Source organism: Geotrypetes seraphini, chromosome 15 (genome assembly GCF_902459505.1).
Source record: "Geotrypetes seraphini chromosome 15, aGeoSer1.1, whole genome shotgun sequence".
Lineage (NCBI taxonomy): Eukaryota > Metazoa > Chordata > Amphibia > Gymnophiona > Dermophiidae > Geotrypetes > Geotrypetes seraphini.
The window spans coordinates 7,953,876-7,968,670 of NC_047098.1; the positions used below are offsets into that span (position 1 = coordinate 7,953,876).

At 42.8% G+C, this 14,795-nt stretch overlaps 1 protein-coding gene across 5 annotated transcripts in view; it reads right to left on the reverse strand.

Moving 5' to 3' along the window:
• Positions 1-383: 383 nt before the first annotated feature.
• Positions 384-14,795, reverse strand: part of DNAJC16 (DnaJ heat shock protein family (Hsp40) member C16) — a 34,206-nt gene continuing 19,794 nt past the window's right edge. For all 5 annotated transcript variants that reach the window (XM_033922118.1, XM_033922117.1, XM_033922115.1 and 2 more), the window contains exons 11-16: positions 12,978-13,160; positions 11,071-11,147; positions 9,103-9,183; positions 8,896-8,997; positions 7,668-7,835; positions 384-3,375 (exon numbers count right to left, since the gene is read on the reverse strand). In XM_033922118.1, coding sequence (XP_033778009.1) covers positions 2,982-3,375; positions 7,668-7,835; positions 8,896-8,997; positions 9,103-9,183; positions 11,071-11,147; positions 12,978-13,160 — 1,005 coding nt within the window. In that variant the 3' untranslated portion in view covers positions 384-2,981. The remainder of the gene's footprint in view (positions 3,376-7,667; positions 7,836-8,895; positions 8,998-9,102; positions 9,184-11,070; positions 11,148-12,977; positions 13,161-14,795) is intronic.

Genomic DNA, 14,795 nt, shown 5'->3' on the forward strand with positions numbered 1-14,795 from the left:
AGGTATTGGCGGGATAGAAGACACCAATGTAATGCAATATCAACCAGAAATAATGCAGGCCCACAGCAAGGAGAAGTCAGATTACACCTCCCAGTTGGTAGTAATATACAAGCACCTACAGTGAGGAAACATTTAGGAGAAAATTCTGAACATACCACTGTGTAAGTCAAGAACATGAGTAAATAATAGCTGTCTTCTATGGACAGACCCAGGCGCTTTTGTTATTATGAGTACAATGAAGGAATAGCTCCGTTCTATCCAGCAGACATCACACAGAGACACAAAACCTCCAACCAATACCTATGCACTTATGAACACACCTCCACCTCTACCGCACTTATCAAATGGGCTCGCACTGCATTTTGATATGTAAACAACCAACATCAATGTCTTAAAATAGTTTATTTTAGTTCAATGCAATTTGTAATTGTCTTACAAATAAAAATAATTAAAAAGAAATGAACATCAGTGCTTCTTTTTTCACAACAGTTCAAAAATGATAAAAGCACAATTTGCCAAATAAATTATTCTCCTAAGAGTATCAAAAGTGCAAAATATTTGCCTTGTTTCCGAGCCATCTCTTGGTCTGAGGTAGCTCACAAAGCCAAAAAAAAACAAACAAAAGGTGAATTCAGCAGCTAAGGACATGCTCCAGTGAACAGCTCAGGAGCTCAGCAATGCTCCAAAAGTGAGGAAACACTTCCAGCCCTCACTATACTAGTGGAAAGTCAGACTCAGCAACTGGTATGTGCTACGGCCCATTCCAGAGTCAGCAGAAAAGACAGGCAGGGATTTTGGGCTAGATTTTCCTCCATTTTATTAGAAAGGTGCTCGGCTTTGAATTATGCCCACGTTTTGTTCCGAGACAAAGCAATCCACTCTGTTTCGGGGCATGCTTTATCCAACTGCACTGCCCTCTGCAGTTTCTTCGATTACTTTTACTGATGTACTGATCTCGTAAAATGACCAATGAACAGTTAGAAAATGATCTTAAAAAAACCTAACAAAACTACACACAAAGTATAACAATTGTCGCATCCTATGATTAAAAAAAAGGAAATTGTTTTCACTTCATAACCACATAAAGACAAACATATAAACTCTTGATTTTGATTGTATTATGCCTTTTCATAACAATTCTACGTACCAAGCCTGTAGCCCTGGCACTCTGCTTTATCGTCATTATTTGCTCCTCCTTTAGGAGAGAATATTGCATGAACCGTTTTATAGAAAAAACAGAGTCCTACCTGCTAAACCTGTGCGACTGAAATCACATGCTACAAAAATCAATTTGGGGTTAGCTCCAAATTTGTAGGGACAGAGATGTAAGTCCCAAATATGACCTATTTTCCCCACTACAAGGTGATATACAAATCATACTGTCCTTTCTCCAGACCCTTAAGAAAATCTGAAATTGTATAGTGGGGAAACCGACAACCACCAGCACTAGTGGACTATGGAAATGTATATATTTTGCTTTGGGGTTTTAGTTAACTTTTAACACTTCATCATGCTGAAACTGAGTGATGACCATCGGATATGCTCTATGCCGCCGACTCCATCACCAGAAGTGCTTAAATTATTATCCCAGACCTTCTGACTTTGGTATTTGATTTTGGAACAGCTCCCGAGACTCTCTGGGCTGGTCATGTTGCAACAACCTCTGTGTTGCAACAAAGCAAGCTTATCTACTGTTTTCTTTTATCATTTTTCAGCCTGAACAATTTATGTTCCTAATGGGAAGCATTTTCTAAACACCTCCTCACACCAAGCTCTTTTTATTATATTAACGCAAAGGCCTCTGTCAGGTTGTTAATTAATAGACACGCTTTTTAAAAACAAAAGATGCTGCTTTTGCCAAAGGAATTATTAAACCTAGACCCAGAACAGAAACGAAGCACCTTAGAAAATGTCACCAACTCCACGCCTGTTCGTGGCGTAACCCAGAGCACTTTTGTGGATAACAGACTTCACAGAGCAGAATCATTACAGCATAAAGTTCCTTGATACAAAGAAAATGTCTGGTTTGTACTAAGGCTGGACTACTGAGTGTTCTACTAGTGTTCAGACTCACTAGGAAGCATTGCACTTTACTCTTCTACTGACTCAGAGCAGCTTCACCCTAGAGTTTCTATGGCTTCTACAATATACACACTAAAACTGACACACAGACAGAAGGGATTTGTTAACATATAGTGAGACGTTGCAACATTTTTTACTGCATGTTCTGTGCTCTCCAGCCCCAAATCATAAAATCAGGATCTTTCCCTGCGAATGGGTTGTAGCTCACAGAACAGTGAATGCAAAATGTGTATGTGTTTGTGTGTGTATATCTAGAAAGAAAGAAAGATATACACAAATATACTCACACACAAATATTCTCTCCTGCAAAATACAATAGTGTCAGTGCATTGCATGGAATACCCCCCACACAAAACATACCGTAACCGTGTACCCCAAATTAAATTCATGTAAACATGCACGGCTCAGCTTTCTGAGAGGCAAGCTGAAATATATACCCACACACACGCATGTCGCCACCATTTCTCGACACCACATGGGAAGATAGCAGTAACTGAGCACATACAAGGAGAACTTTCATCCCAAGTACCAAGGTGACCGCTGGCAGACAAGACATTTACTGCCCGAGAAGAGGGCTATGTGGAGGGGTCAGCAGCAGTGAAATGGATGAGGGTTTGCGGAGGGCAGCACGTGGAGGATGGTGTCGAAATGTTCGGAGAAGCTTTCCAGAGCGATGCATTTTTCCTTTGCACACTGAGCGAGTCCCAGCTCTCAGTGTTTGCTCCTAGGGTAGAGTTTATGCTTTCCTAATGAAAGAAATATAAATATCTTAGTCATATGCCCCAGGAGCATTAAGCTACAGTCTACGGCTCATTTCCTTTGGAAGTGAAATGCTGGAAAGCAGTGTTCACAGTTCTGCTCTTGCAAGGGCTATAGAGCTGCCATTTCTGTACGATCTCTCAGTCTAGTGCTGGCCAAGAGGGGATATAGAACCTCTGTAAGGAGCCCTCTAAAAGACGCTCCATCCACAAAGACAACTTGTTCAGTTTCCTTTTGATGTGTCCAAAGTCCGAGCTAAAGGAGACTTTTCTCAGTCTCTCTCCAGAGGGCGGAGAGTTCAGCGCCTCACTAGCTAGAGTTTTTTCATCATCCACCATAGGCTGAGCCTTGAAGAGACAGAAGTATTTTTTATGGCCGTTTAACGCCAACACGTAGCCTGTGTAGTCGCGTTCCAGAAAATGCTTATCATACTGGTAGGCAATAGGAGCTACATCCTGAGCAAACTCTAGGAGATATTCCAACCACTCCCTGTGCTTTTCGATATTCAAGAATGAGAAATGAAGAGAGCTACTTCTGTAAAAAAATTAGAGAGAAAAGTCACAATTAGAATTAGAATTAGTAGCTCTTGGAACCTATCTAGCAAACTTTACAGGATTCACATGCCAATATATGCTACCCGAGATTTTTGTTTTTTTTAACAGAGAGCGATGGATATCTTCAACAGATTATCAAAAGAGGTGAGCAGAAGTAAATTAATAACAAAAATATATAAGCTCAGAACAGCAGAAATTCACAGGTGGGTAACTGAGAAAACCTACTCTCACTGAATGGCAGTACAAACACGTCAAGATCCCAGGAAGACATGACAAGTTCATTCAGCAGAGTGGTAATGCAGCTTTGCTATATTCTGAGATGCAAGTGGAGGAGGTGTCAGGTCATTCAGTAAGGGCAGCATGGCTACACTAGCTAACAGCAAAAGAGATGTAGTATTATCTCCCTGCATGTGATCAAGCTTTTACAGATAGCAATTGGGAATATCCTTAGCACAGGTTAGATTAAAAGGAAGGGCAAAAACTTCCAGTCTAGTACAGAATGCATGGGTTTTGTCCCTCAGCCAGCTGATGGAGATAGAGACTAAGAGATGTGAGCTCTGCCTTATAAAAGATGCAGAGTGCAGTCACTTGCGCTTCAGTATTCTCTATCTCCAGCAAATGACAGCATTTCATTGAGCACAGAACTAGTCTGGTCAGATAGTTTGGATCTAGTTTGAAAATTTGTTGGAGGGGCATCCAGAGTCCTGCCAGGGGCTACATTCTTGGGGGATATCTGAAGGAGTCCCTGTCCCATTCCTAGCAGACCTCTGGAAGGTTTATTTTTGAGGATTTTCTCACCCTCACCCCCTTTTTTTATATAAATCCTGAAGAAAAGACTAGCAAATGAAATAAAAACAAACAAGGATATAAAAAGCAGACATTAATTTTAAAAGGGGGGGGCATTTGCTACTGTAAAGATGAGCAGTGGGAGCGGGTCCCCCCTAAGCCATTCTGCTCTCCTTTTCATGTTGGAGCAGCACAGTGATAGGCAAATTGGAACATGTGGTGATAGTGGCTCGATAAAAATCTATGCAGCTGCAGCGGCTGTTGTGTCGGACAGATAAAGGTTCCATTGGATGCACCAAATGCTGCTCCCATTGAAGCAGTCACCAGGGCAAATGTTAGAAGAAAGTTCCTTCCTTTACCTAAGCAGAAGTGGGGAACCAGGCCATTACCCCACCTACTTTGTCATCCCAAATGTCATTCAAACCACCCTGCGTTTGGAGGGAGTAAATCTGGCCCTGTGGGTTCCAAATTTCCAAATGGAGATAATGTGATCAGCGATTTCAACGGGGCGTAGGCGAGTTCCTTTCTACACTGAATCTACATATTCCAACTGGGAAACCACATTAGAAGTTTCTACAGTTTGCTGTTCTGGGCCACCACTACCAACTCCTTTCAGACCAGCCAGAATTTACCAAAGGGTGTCTGTTCACACAGTTCCTGTAATTCTTTCAAAAGTGATGTTAACTTTCTATCTCGATTAAGTGGTAACGTTACCATCATTTCAGAAGGAAGATTGTGGAGATGAATTTTGCCTACTCTATCTTTTGGAAGTGTATAGGGTATTGTTGCATTATTTTGGAGGTGGCCAATGACTTTGCAGGTCAGACTACTTATTCATACTCTTCGCATATGCAAAGAAAGGTGAAGCAACTATGAACCTACTACTATACATTGGATTAAGGAAGCAATCATGTCAGCATAGATTCTCAAAATTCAGGTGCCTTCCGAGGACCTTCAGGAATAACCAGCCAGAGATAAAGCAGCATCTTAAAAGTTCCTGGACATGGTTAATGTCACATTCTTTTCCCAAGCACTATAGGTTGGATGTTCACAACAAAGAAGGCACTGCCTTTGGTGCCAGAGTGCTTAGAGCAGGAGTTTCTCCATCCCATCGAGTGTAAGAGGTGCTTTGTTAAATCCCATGTGTTCCGAGGTAGACAAAAAAGAAGGAAAAATAAGTTCATACTGCTAACTTTGTTTCCTTTAGTCCAACCAGACCAGTCCAGAATCCTGCCCTAATAAAATCTGTTCAGTTGTGTTCTGGTTGCAATTTATTTGTCCATCTCTAGCAGTGAATGGTACAACAGGATCCTCTGGGTTCCCTTGGAAGGGTGTTTCTCGATGCCTCCTTCCATGAAAATTTTTAGGAGAGGAATTTATTCAACATTTGCTTTGTAACAGAAATACGTAAGACCAAGCAGCTGTACAATGCCTTTCATAAGGAAGGCTCACTGCTCTTGTCTCTGTCTCCATCTGCTGGCTGAAGAGCATAGCCCACATAGCCTGGACTGATTTGATTGGACTTAAGAAAAATAGCAGATCAGTGGAATGTGAGGGCCAAGTGGTTCTTATCTAGCATCAGCTACTACATTTTTCACCACTTATGTGGAGTCAATATATACATTTTATCTGAGGAGAGAGGGTAAATTCTCTACCTCCACATAACAGGAGCATCAACTGAGGGCCACCCCTGTAAGAGCTGTAGGATAAAAGGAAGAGACTGAGGCTTAACCAGGAAAGGACTCCAGCAGCAACAAAAGATGATGCATGGTGCGTGAGCTTTGGGCACCCTTAGCCTTCTGCCACCATCAAATAGCAGAGAGTTTTCATTAAGCTGAAAAATGTTAGCAAAGCAATAAAAAAGATGAGGAAGAGAATAAGGCAACACCATGTCAGCATCAAGCTGTTACCAAGGAGTGTTCAATTATTCTACATCTCCCAGTTTTTGTATATTTAATCAAGCATCCTCATAATATCTATGCAACTGAGCTTTTTTGGCCATGGAAAAGAAAGGCTTTCATTACCACAAACCAAGGGACATAGAAGATAAAACTGCATAAACCCCAAATCTTAAACACGTGACTTAAGAATGGCAGAAAAAGCAAGTGTGGAATTCCAAAAAAAGAGTTTCATCTTGTGGATCAAAATGAATAAGGGATTGTTGGGATTATCCATTCCAGCTGCCAGAGGCAGCAAACTGTCTCCCAGTGTCCTGAAAATCAAGCTCTGATCTCTGAAACGCTATCCCAGTCTCCAGACAGGGCTGCAGTGAAACCTACTTCTGTACCCCTGGACACTGCTCGTCTCCCAAACTAAGTCCCTGAGCCCGTCATGATAGTATATGGGGTTTTATGCCACCCTCTTTTTGTTTTGTTTTTTTCTTTTTAAATCTGGACCCAGCAGTTTCCTCTTCTCTGTTTATACTTCCAATTTAATTGGAGCCAGGGCTGAGATCCAAAGTAGAGAATGACACGGTGGCAGTTACCCGCGGGTAGCCGTGGGTAACCCGCCGAAACGGTGGGGAGGGGAAAAAGTGCTCACTGCAGGCACGGGGACAAGGCCATCCACCGCCCCATGGAGCGGTAAATGGCCTTGTCCCCGCAGTTAAGAGACGGAAGGCGCGCGATCACTGATCGCGCGCGGCCCCCCCTCCCTACCTCCGGCCAAATATATCTCCCTCCCTCCCCCTTACCTTCAAGGTGCTTTAGAAAAGAAACTAAAGCCGGCAAAGCCTGCCTGTGCCGCCCTGCAGTCGCGTGTGTGTGGGCGGAAGTTTCTCCTCTGACGCAACTTCCGGTTGTGTTAGAGACGAAGCTTCTGCCCAAACACATGCAACTGCAGAGCGGCACAGGCAGGCTTCGCCTGCTTCAGTTTCTTTTCTAAAGCGCCGCGAAGGTAAGGGGGAGGGAGGGAGATAGATTTGGCCGGAGGAGGGAGGGAAGGGACTGCGCGCTCTCCCTCCCTTTTTTATGCCGCGAAGGTAAGGGGGAGGGAGGGAGATTCTCAGGCCGCTGAAGGGCGGTGAGGTGGTGAGAGGGAAGGGTGGATGCTACGGGGACAGGCGGTGAAGGGGACGGTGGGGACAGGGCGGTGAAGGGACAGTGGTCCGGGACTGGGCAGTGACGGGGACATATTTTTTCCCCATGTCATTCTCTAATCCAAAGTCACGAACCTTCATTCACAACTACCCTGGGATTTTCATCCTTATTTTCTCTCTCCTACCCCAACCCTCCTACTCTTGATTATTGCAGCCACAGTGCTGAACTAGGGGTCATGCACCAGGCTTCCTCCAGAATCATGCAATCGTTTTCACCCATAAGCCTCTCCCCCCTCCCCTTTTTCCCAGGGACTGTCTTTGTTGCATCTCCGGCCAACCCAGATATTGAAAAACCCAATTCAGGAATCAGACCAAGGTCCTCCTGCATGACTCAAAGTTACATGAAACAATTTTAATCAATCGGGCAATATGAATAAAGCTGTACGAACCCTGTAAAAGTATAGACCTCCTGAGCAAACTTATGCAGTAAGCTGGCCTTGGTAGAGCTGGATAGAATGAGCACCACATTAATGTGTCCAGGCCGGAGACGAACCAGGTTACTGGTGTAGTTAACGTCTGTGAGCTCAGTTACTTCCACAAAGCCCTTCTTAGGAACTCTGTTAGGAAAGAAAAGGAGAAAGTGAGGGAAGGATAGGTGCGCAATCTAATAAAAAAATTATTTAATATGTATCTACCAAGAGGAAAATCTGGTAACCCTACAAATATCTCACTACAATGCTCTCTTGTTTTTTTTTTATATTTTTCTAGATGGATGTGATAACTGTAGCTGAGGAGGGGAGGATATGGGGAAGATTGGATATTGGCTGTGTTTGGCTTGAATAAATGGTTGTATTGTTTAATCTTGGCCCTGCTTTAGTTGGTTTGTGACCTGGATTGGCCACTGTCAGATGCAGAAAGCTCTGCAGACCAGTCAGACTTCAGACTACCCCTAATGAATATTCATAAGGTGTATCTCATTCATATATGTAACTAACTAGATACCTAAATACAAAAGAAGCTATTACATACACTTATTATTATTCTTTAATCTTCAAATCATTAGATCATTCATAAAATATTATTACAATTAATTTAATAATACAGACACCAACTCTTCACATTACTCAACGTGTAATATCAATATATCATCACGCTTAATCAAAAACATTCTTTTCTGATGGCATTAAGAAGTTAGTAGGACGCTGGGAAAAATGTATTACAAAACAGGGTGATTATGTGGACGGACCTTAAGCATCTGAGCCAATCAGAGTTTTAGGCTCCCTACCCAGTGCATCCCAGAATGCACCAGGAAAGGAAAAGCCCACCATTTTGGAGTAGCAGGCCTGCTGGCCAGAGGGTGCGAGTATACCTCCGGCAGGAATTTCCTTCTTACAGGTATGTGGGGTGGCAGCAGGAGGGATTGGGCATCCTTCCTGCCGGGAAACTCCTCGGGGTGGAGGGGTTCGAGGGTGGCAGCTGGAGGAAGTGGGCATCCCTCCTGCCAGGGAACTTTGTGGGGGGAGTTCCCTACCATAGCCGCTCAGCTGATTGTGACAGAGGGATTCCCTTGCCGCAATCAGGTGACAGCAACACGATTCTCTAACCGGGAGGGGGAATATTAGACCTGGATGTGTCTGGTGCAGATCAAACACAAAACATGTAGTAAGGATACCAGACCTGGGTGTCTCTCGGGTGTAGGTTGTTTCATTGGCCTTTTCATCCTTTTCTGCAGTTTCTTCTTTATCTTGAGAATTTGGCTCTCGCTCATCAGTTGAGTCACTGAAAGCAAACATGCAAAACATCATCTTAAGAGCTTTGAACCAGGGTCGCTAGAGACCTACAATAACAAGTTAATATTTCAACATTCATTTTTATTCTCCTTACCTAAATGCCTGAACAATAACAGTGCCAAAGAGGATGAAGAGTGCAGAAAAAATCAGGGATAGAAGAGGCATCATTTCTCGCCTGAAAAAGTGCAACATATAATTAGACAAAGCCCACTTTCCTAAACACTGGCATTTGCAGGATTCCAGTCATTTTAATAGTCTGATTGTTTTTGATGTTTGGGTTTCTTTTTCTGCTTTGCACACCCAGCAGTCTTCATAGTTTAAAGCAACTTTCTACATGACCAAAGGGTTTACATACAGATGCAAAAGAAAAATGTGGGCAGAGAGAGGTTATTAGATGTTTTCTTATGTTTGATGAAAGTTATTGAATATGGAGGGGGGAGGGATATGGGATTTGAAATAGAGTTTTATAGGGTATTAAGTGATGTATTTAAGTACAAATTGATGTTATATACTGTTTCACTTATTGTAAGTTGTAAAATGAATAAAAAAGAAAAATTCTGATGCAGGCAATGTACAATATCACAGAATGATCTACCCAAGACACTGAACAGCTTATGAAGTCTTGTTTAGATCATCTCTCAAAAGAAAATAAAAGGCCAAATCAAGTATTTAGAAGTTCTCTCAGTCTTCTGGAAGGAATTAAAATCAAATTATTCTCTTTTCCCTAGTAAAACAAGAACATACAGAGTAAAAACAAAGGATCTTATATCGGAGTCTTGGACCAATCCCTGCGGAGTACCCCAAGGTTCCCCATTGTCACCCATGCTCTTCAATCTTTACATTTCCTCCCTCGGTACCCTGTTAGACAAACTCAAAGTAACTTCATTCAGCTATGCAGACGATATCACCATACTCCTCCCCTTTGACACACAAGACCCCACCAAATCAGGCATCCTGGAAAAAACTCTAGAAGCGGTGGAAAAATGGATGACAGAACACAAACTGAAGCTCAACCCAGATAAAACTAAATTTCTACTGCTTGAAAAGGACAAAACCCCTTCTATAACTGAGCTAGAAATAAAAACCACCAAATATCCCTTACAACCCACTCTCAAACTCCTTGGAGTAACAGTAGACAGAGGTTGCACTCTTCAGGTGCAAATTAACAAAATCACACAAAAAGCATTCTTCACTATGCGCAACCTTCGCAAAATCAGAAAATTCTTTGAAAAAGAACAATTCAGACTCATAGTCCAATACCTAGTCCTAAGTCTATTGGATTATTGCAATATCCTCTACTTTTCCTGTCCCACCTACCTAATAAAACAATTACAGACAGTGCAGAACACTGCCCTCAGAATGATCTATTCCCTTGGAAAATTTGACCACATCACCAACGCCTTCCTAGACTCACACTGGCTTCCAATACAAGCCCGCATCCAATTCAAACTATACTGCATGTTATTCAAAACATTAAACGGACCGGCACCCACCCACCTAAACAACCGTCTAAACAGGAACCTCTCAACCAGACAGAGGAGAACCCAATCCCCTTTCTCCTACCCCCCTTTTAAAGGAACTAAACGCAAAAAGATGTATGACAACTTACTAGCAACACATGCAGCTAAACTGGATCCCACTATCACCAACCTACTGACAGCTTCAACTGACCTCAAGGCTTTCCGCAAAAAAATCAAGACCCTACTATCCAAGAAATTCACCCAAACGTCCTAATCCCTCCCGTTTCCCCTCTCACCCCCTCTTAGAATCGTCTCATCAAAATTGCTTTAGACCTTACGCCTTCAATTGTATTCCTTTACTGGAAAAGTCCAGCTATCTTTTTTGTTGTACTAGGACCAACTTCTTTAATTGTATTTCTCTTTCTGGAAATGTCCAGCTATCTTTCTGATGTAATCCGCTTAGAACTGCAAGGTACAGGCGGAATATAAGCATGTAATGTAATGTAAAATTTGCATTTTGCTAAAAATACAAGCACTCATTCTAAAAGACGTTGGGTTTTTATTAAACTACGTAAGAGAAAACCAAGGAAGATAATGCTCACCAGTTGTTATGAAGCAAACTGTCCCAGCAATCTGACCAATATTCTAAGGCAGTGTAAATCCAGCGCAGAAAAAAGACCTGTCAATAAAAGAAAACCATGTTAAACTGGTTCCAGTGTAACACAGAAAGTCACTTAACCCTCTGTTGCCCCAGGTACAGAACTTAGATTGTGAGCTCTCTGGGAAAGAAAAAGTATCCTATACGTAATACACAAACTGCTTTGGTTGTACCCCAAAAGGCAGTATATCAAGCCATGACCCCTTCTCTGAGGTTTCCTCTAGCCTAACAAAAACAATGAAAGAACTTGAGACAGAACTATACTACAGTCTTCCACACACAAAAGGGTCAGTATGTAATTTAATGTGGACAAATGCAAAGTCATGCATATTGGGAATAATCTAAATCACAGTTACCGGATGCTAGGGTCCACCTTTGGGGTTAACGCCCAAGAAAGGGATCTGGGTGTCACTGTAGACAATACGATGTGTGGCGGCGGCCAAAAAAGTAAACAAGATGCCAGGAATTGTTAAAAAAGGGATGTTTAACAAGACTAAAGATATTATAATGCCTCTGCATTGCTCCATGGTGCGACTTCACCTGGAGTATTGCGTTCAATTCTGGTCTCCTTATTTCAAGAAAGAAATAGCGGCACTAGAAAAGGTTCAAAGAAGAGGATAAAGGGGATGGAACTCCTCTCGTATGAGGAAAGACTAAAATGCTTAGGGCTCTTCAGCTTGGAAAAGAGACGGCGGAGGGGAAATATGATTGAAGTCTACAAAACCCTGAGTGGAGTAGAATGGGTACAAGTGGATCAATTTTTCACTCCGTCCAAAATTACAAAGACTAGAGGACACTCGATGAAGTTATAGGTAAATACATTTAAAACCAACAGGAAGATATATTTTTTCACTCAGAGAATAGTTAAGCTCTGGAACACACTGGCAGAGATTGTGGTAAGAGCGGATAGGGTAGCTGGTTTTAAGAAAGGTTTCGACAAATTCCTGGAGGAAAAGTCCATAGTTATTAAGACATGGGGGAAGCCTCTGCTTGCCCTGGATCGGTAGCATGGAATGTTGTTACTCTTTGAGATACCAGAACTTTGCTATTCTTTAGGATTCTGAATGGAATGTTGCTAGTCTCTGGGTTTTGGCCAGGTACTGGGGACCTGGATTTGTCACTGTGAGAACGGGCTTCAGTAAGGCTATTCTTATGTTCTTGGTGATGGAGCAGATCTGGTAAGAAAGTAAGGAAAACATTGGAAACACAGGCAGGGTGAGAACTACATGGAAAAAGGAAAGCAGAAGACAGGAAACCAGCACCAGCACAAGCTGGTCTGGATTATTCATGAGAGGAGAGGCAGCCTATGACCTGTAAAAATTCAAGAAGCTGACGTGACAGAAGAGAGGAGAAACTGGGCCTCTTCTCCCTTAAAAAAAGGAGACAGAGGGAACATGATCAAAACTTTCAAAATACTGAAGGGAATAGACTTAGCAGATAAAGATAGATTGTTCACCCTCTCCAAGGCAGAGAGAACGAGAGGACACTTTCTAAAGTTAAAAGGGGATAGATTCCATACAAATATAAGGAAGTTCTTCCTCACCCAGAGAGTGGTGGAAAACTAGAACGCTCTTCCGGAGGCTGTTATAGGGGAAAACACCCTCCAGGGATTCAAGACAAAGTTAGACAAGTTCCTGCTGAACTGGAACATATGCTGGATTCATTTAGAGCACTGGTCTTTGACCTGGGGGCCGCCGCATGAGCAGGCATGCTGGGCTTGATGGACCACTGGTCTGACCCAGCAGTGGCAATTCTTATGTTCTTATGAGTGCTAAGCTTCACCCTGTCTCTCTATGGACACACCCCTCCTCCCCCTCTCGGTATTTTGGCTCATCCCCTTGGAAAACATACAGGCGCGAGCTCATCGTTCAGCTCCTGCAGCACCATTTCTGACGACAGCAAACTGGGGTCCCTTCTTAATTGGTCCAGGAAATCCAGGAGAACAAACTTGTTTTGTTCACTTCCACTCCAGATGTCAGCCAGGGTTTTGAAAACCACTCTTCCTGCGGAGTTGCGTCGCTCCAAAATTACCACCTGCCCAAACAAATCAAGAAGTCAAAACATACCACAGTAGAGGATGGATGAAAAAGGCCAACTGATCCATCTAGTCTGCCCAGTTATTTATTTCTTTCTTTCGTTTTCTATCCCAAGTTACAGATTAAACATATATAATATACAATTAACAGGTTAGATTTGCCATAGATACAGTGCCAGATTTTTGAATAGAACTTTATTTATTCCAGCTCACTCAGCCCACGACAATGCAAGACTGCCTGAAGGAGATCTACTGATCTAAGGCCCAGATTCGCTAAGAAGAGCGATTCAATTGCTGTTGGCTGATTTTGAAACAGCAATCGATTCACTATCTTTATTGCATGCAAACTCCCCGACTCAATCGCTAACAGTAGTGACAGGAGAAGCATCCTCCTGTCACTGCTGTCAGGGCTTCTGCTGGGGATTTTTCATTTTTTTCAAAGGCAGAATATCTGGCCAATGAAAAAAAAAAATAGAAAAAAATAAACAGAGTCCCCCTCCAACCTGACAAATGCAGCCCCCCCCCACAAAGAAAAAGGCAGGAGGAATGGCCACTCCCTCCTGCTACCAACCCTGGACCCCAGCTCCCCTCCCCACATCTCAAAAAGTTGGGAGCAGGAGGGGTGCTCAGTCCCTCCTGTTCTGTAGGCCTCCTGCGCTACATCGTGTGATTCAAGGGGAGGGGCCTAAGGCACGGATTGGCTGAGGCGCCTCGGGCTCCTCCCTTGGGAAGGGCCTGAGGCACCTGATTGGCCAAAGCAATGGCCAATCAGGGACTTCCTTAGGCTCAACCCAACATGGGCCATGTTTCGGCAGCCTGTACCTTCATCAAGAGTCTGTATATCCTGTACTACACCATATAAAATCATGGAAATTTGGATTAAAACCAGATTGATACGCACAATCATGCATTAGTCTCCAGCCATAGATCTAGGGCAATCGAACAATGCAAGTTTACACTACAGTAGTATTCCACAACATAATCTTGGCCCCCAGATTCCTTAATAGAATTGGCACTTCCCACATTGCACTGGGGCGCCTATATGTAGAACAATCCTTTGTAGACTTTACACTTCTCCCTCCGTATTCACTGTGATAGGGGATTAACAGAACCGCAAATACTGAAAAACAAGAAATAACTTTTGTATATTTTATTTGCTGTTTTCTATTAAAAACCATCGTGAATATGTTGAAGCTGCGAATAACATGGTGGGAGACCCGGCCTGTTTCTGAAGGAGAGGCAAAACATGATGAACAAAGTGCTGGGAATCAGTGATGTCTCTATGCAAGCTGATGTAATTTGGGGGGAGGAGCCAGCAAGCTAAAAAACATGAATCATCGAAACAGCGAATGCTGAAACCGCGAATACGGAAGGAGAAGTGTATAGACTTGCTCTCATTGCTTTATACAAGATGCATATTACCCGATCCCAAGTTGGATTCAAAAGCAGTAAACTTAAATGCAAACATCATCACAGTATGTTTACCCATATAAAAGAAGAAAAACCCCCAAAACCCATAGAATACAGCACTGCAACTCCACCACGCAGGGATATATTTGCTGTATGTAAACAATTTCAAAAGGCTGAACAGGCCTTAGTAACTCATATTTTTAAAGTACAGTAAAACCTTGGAT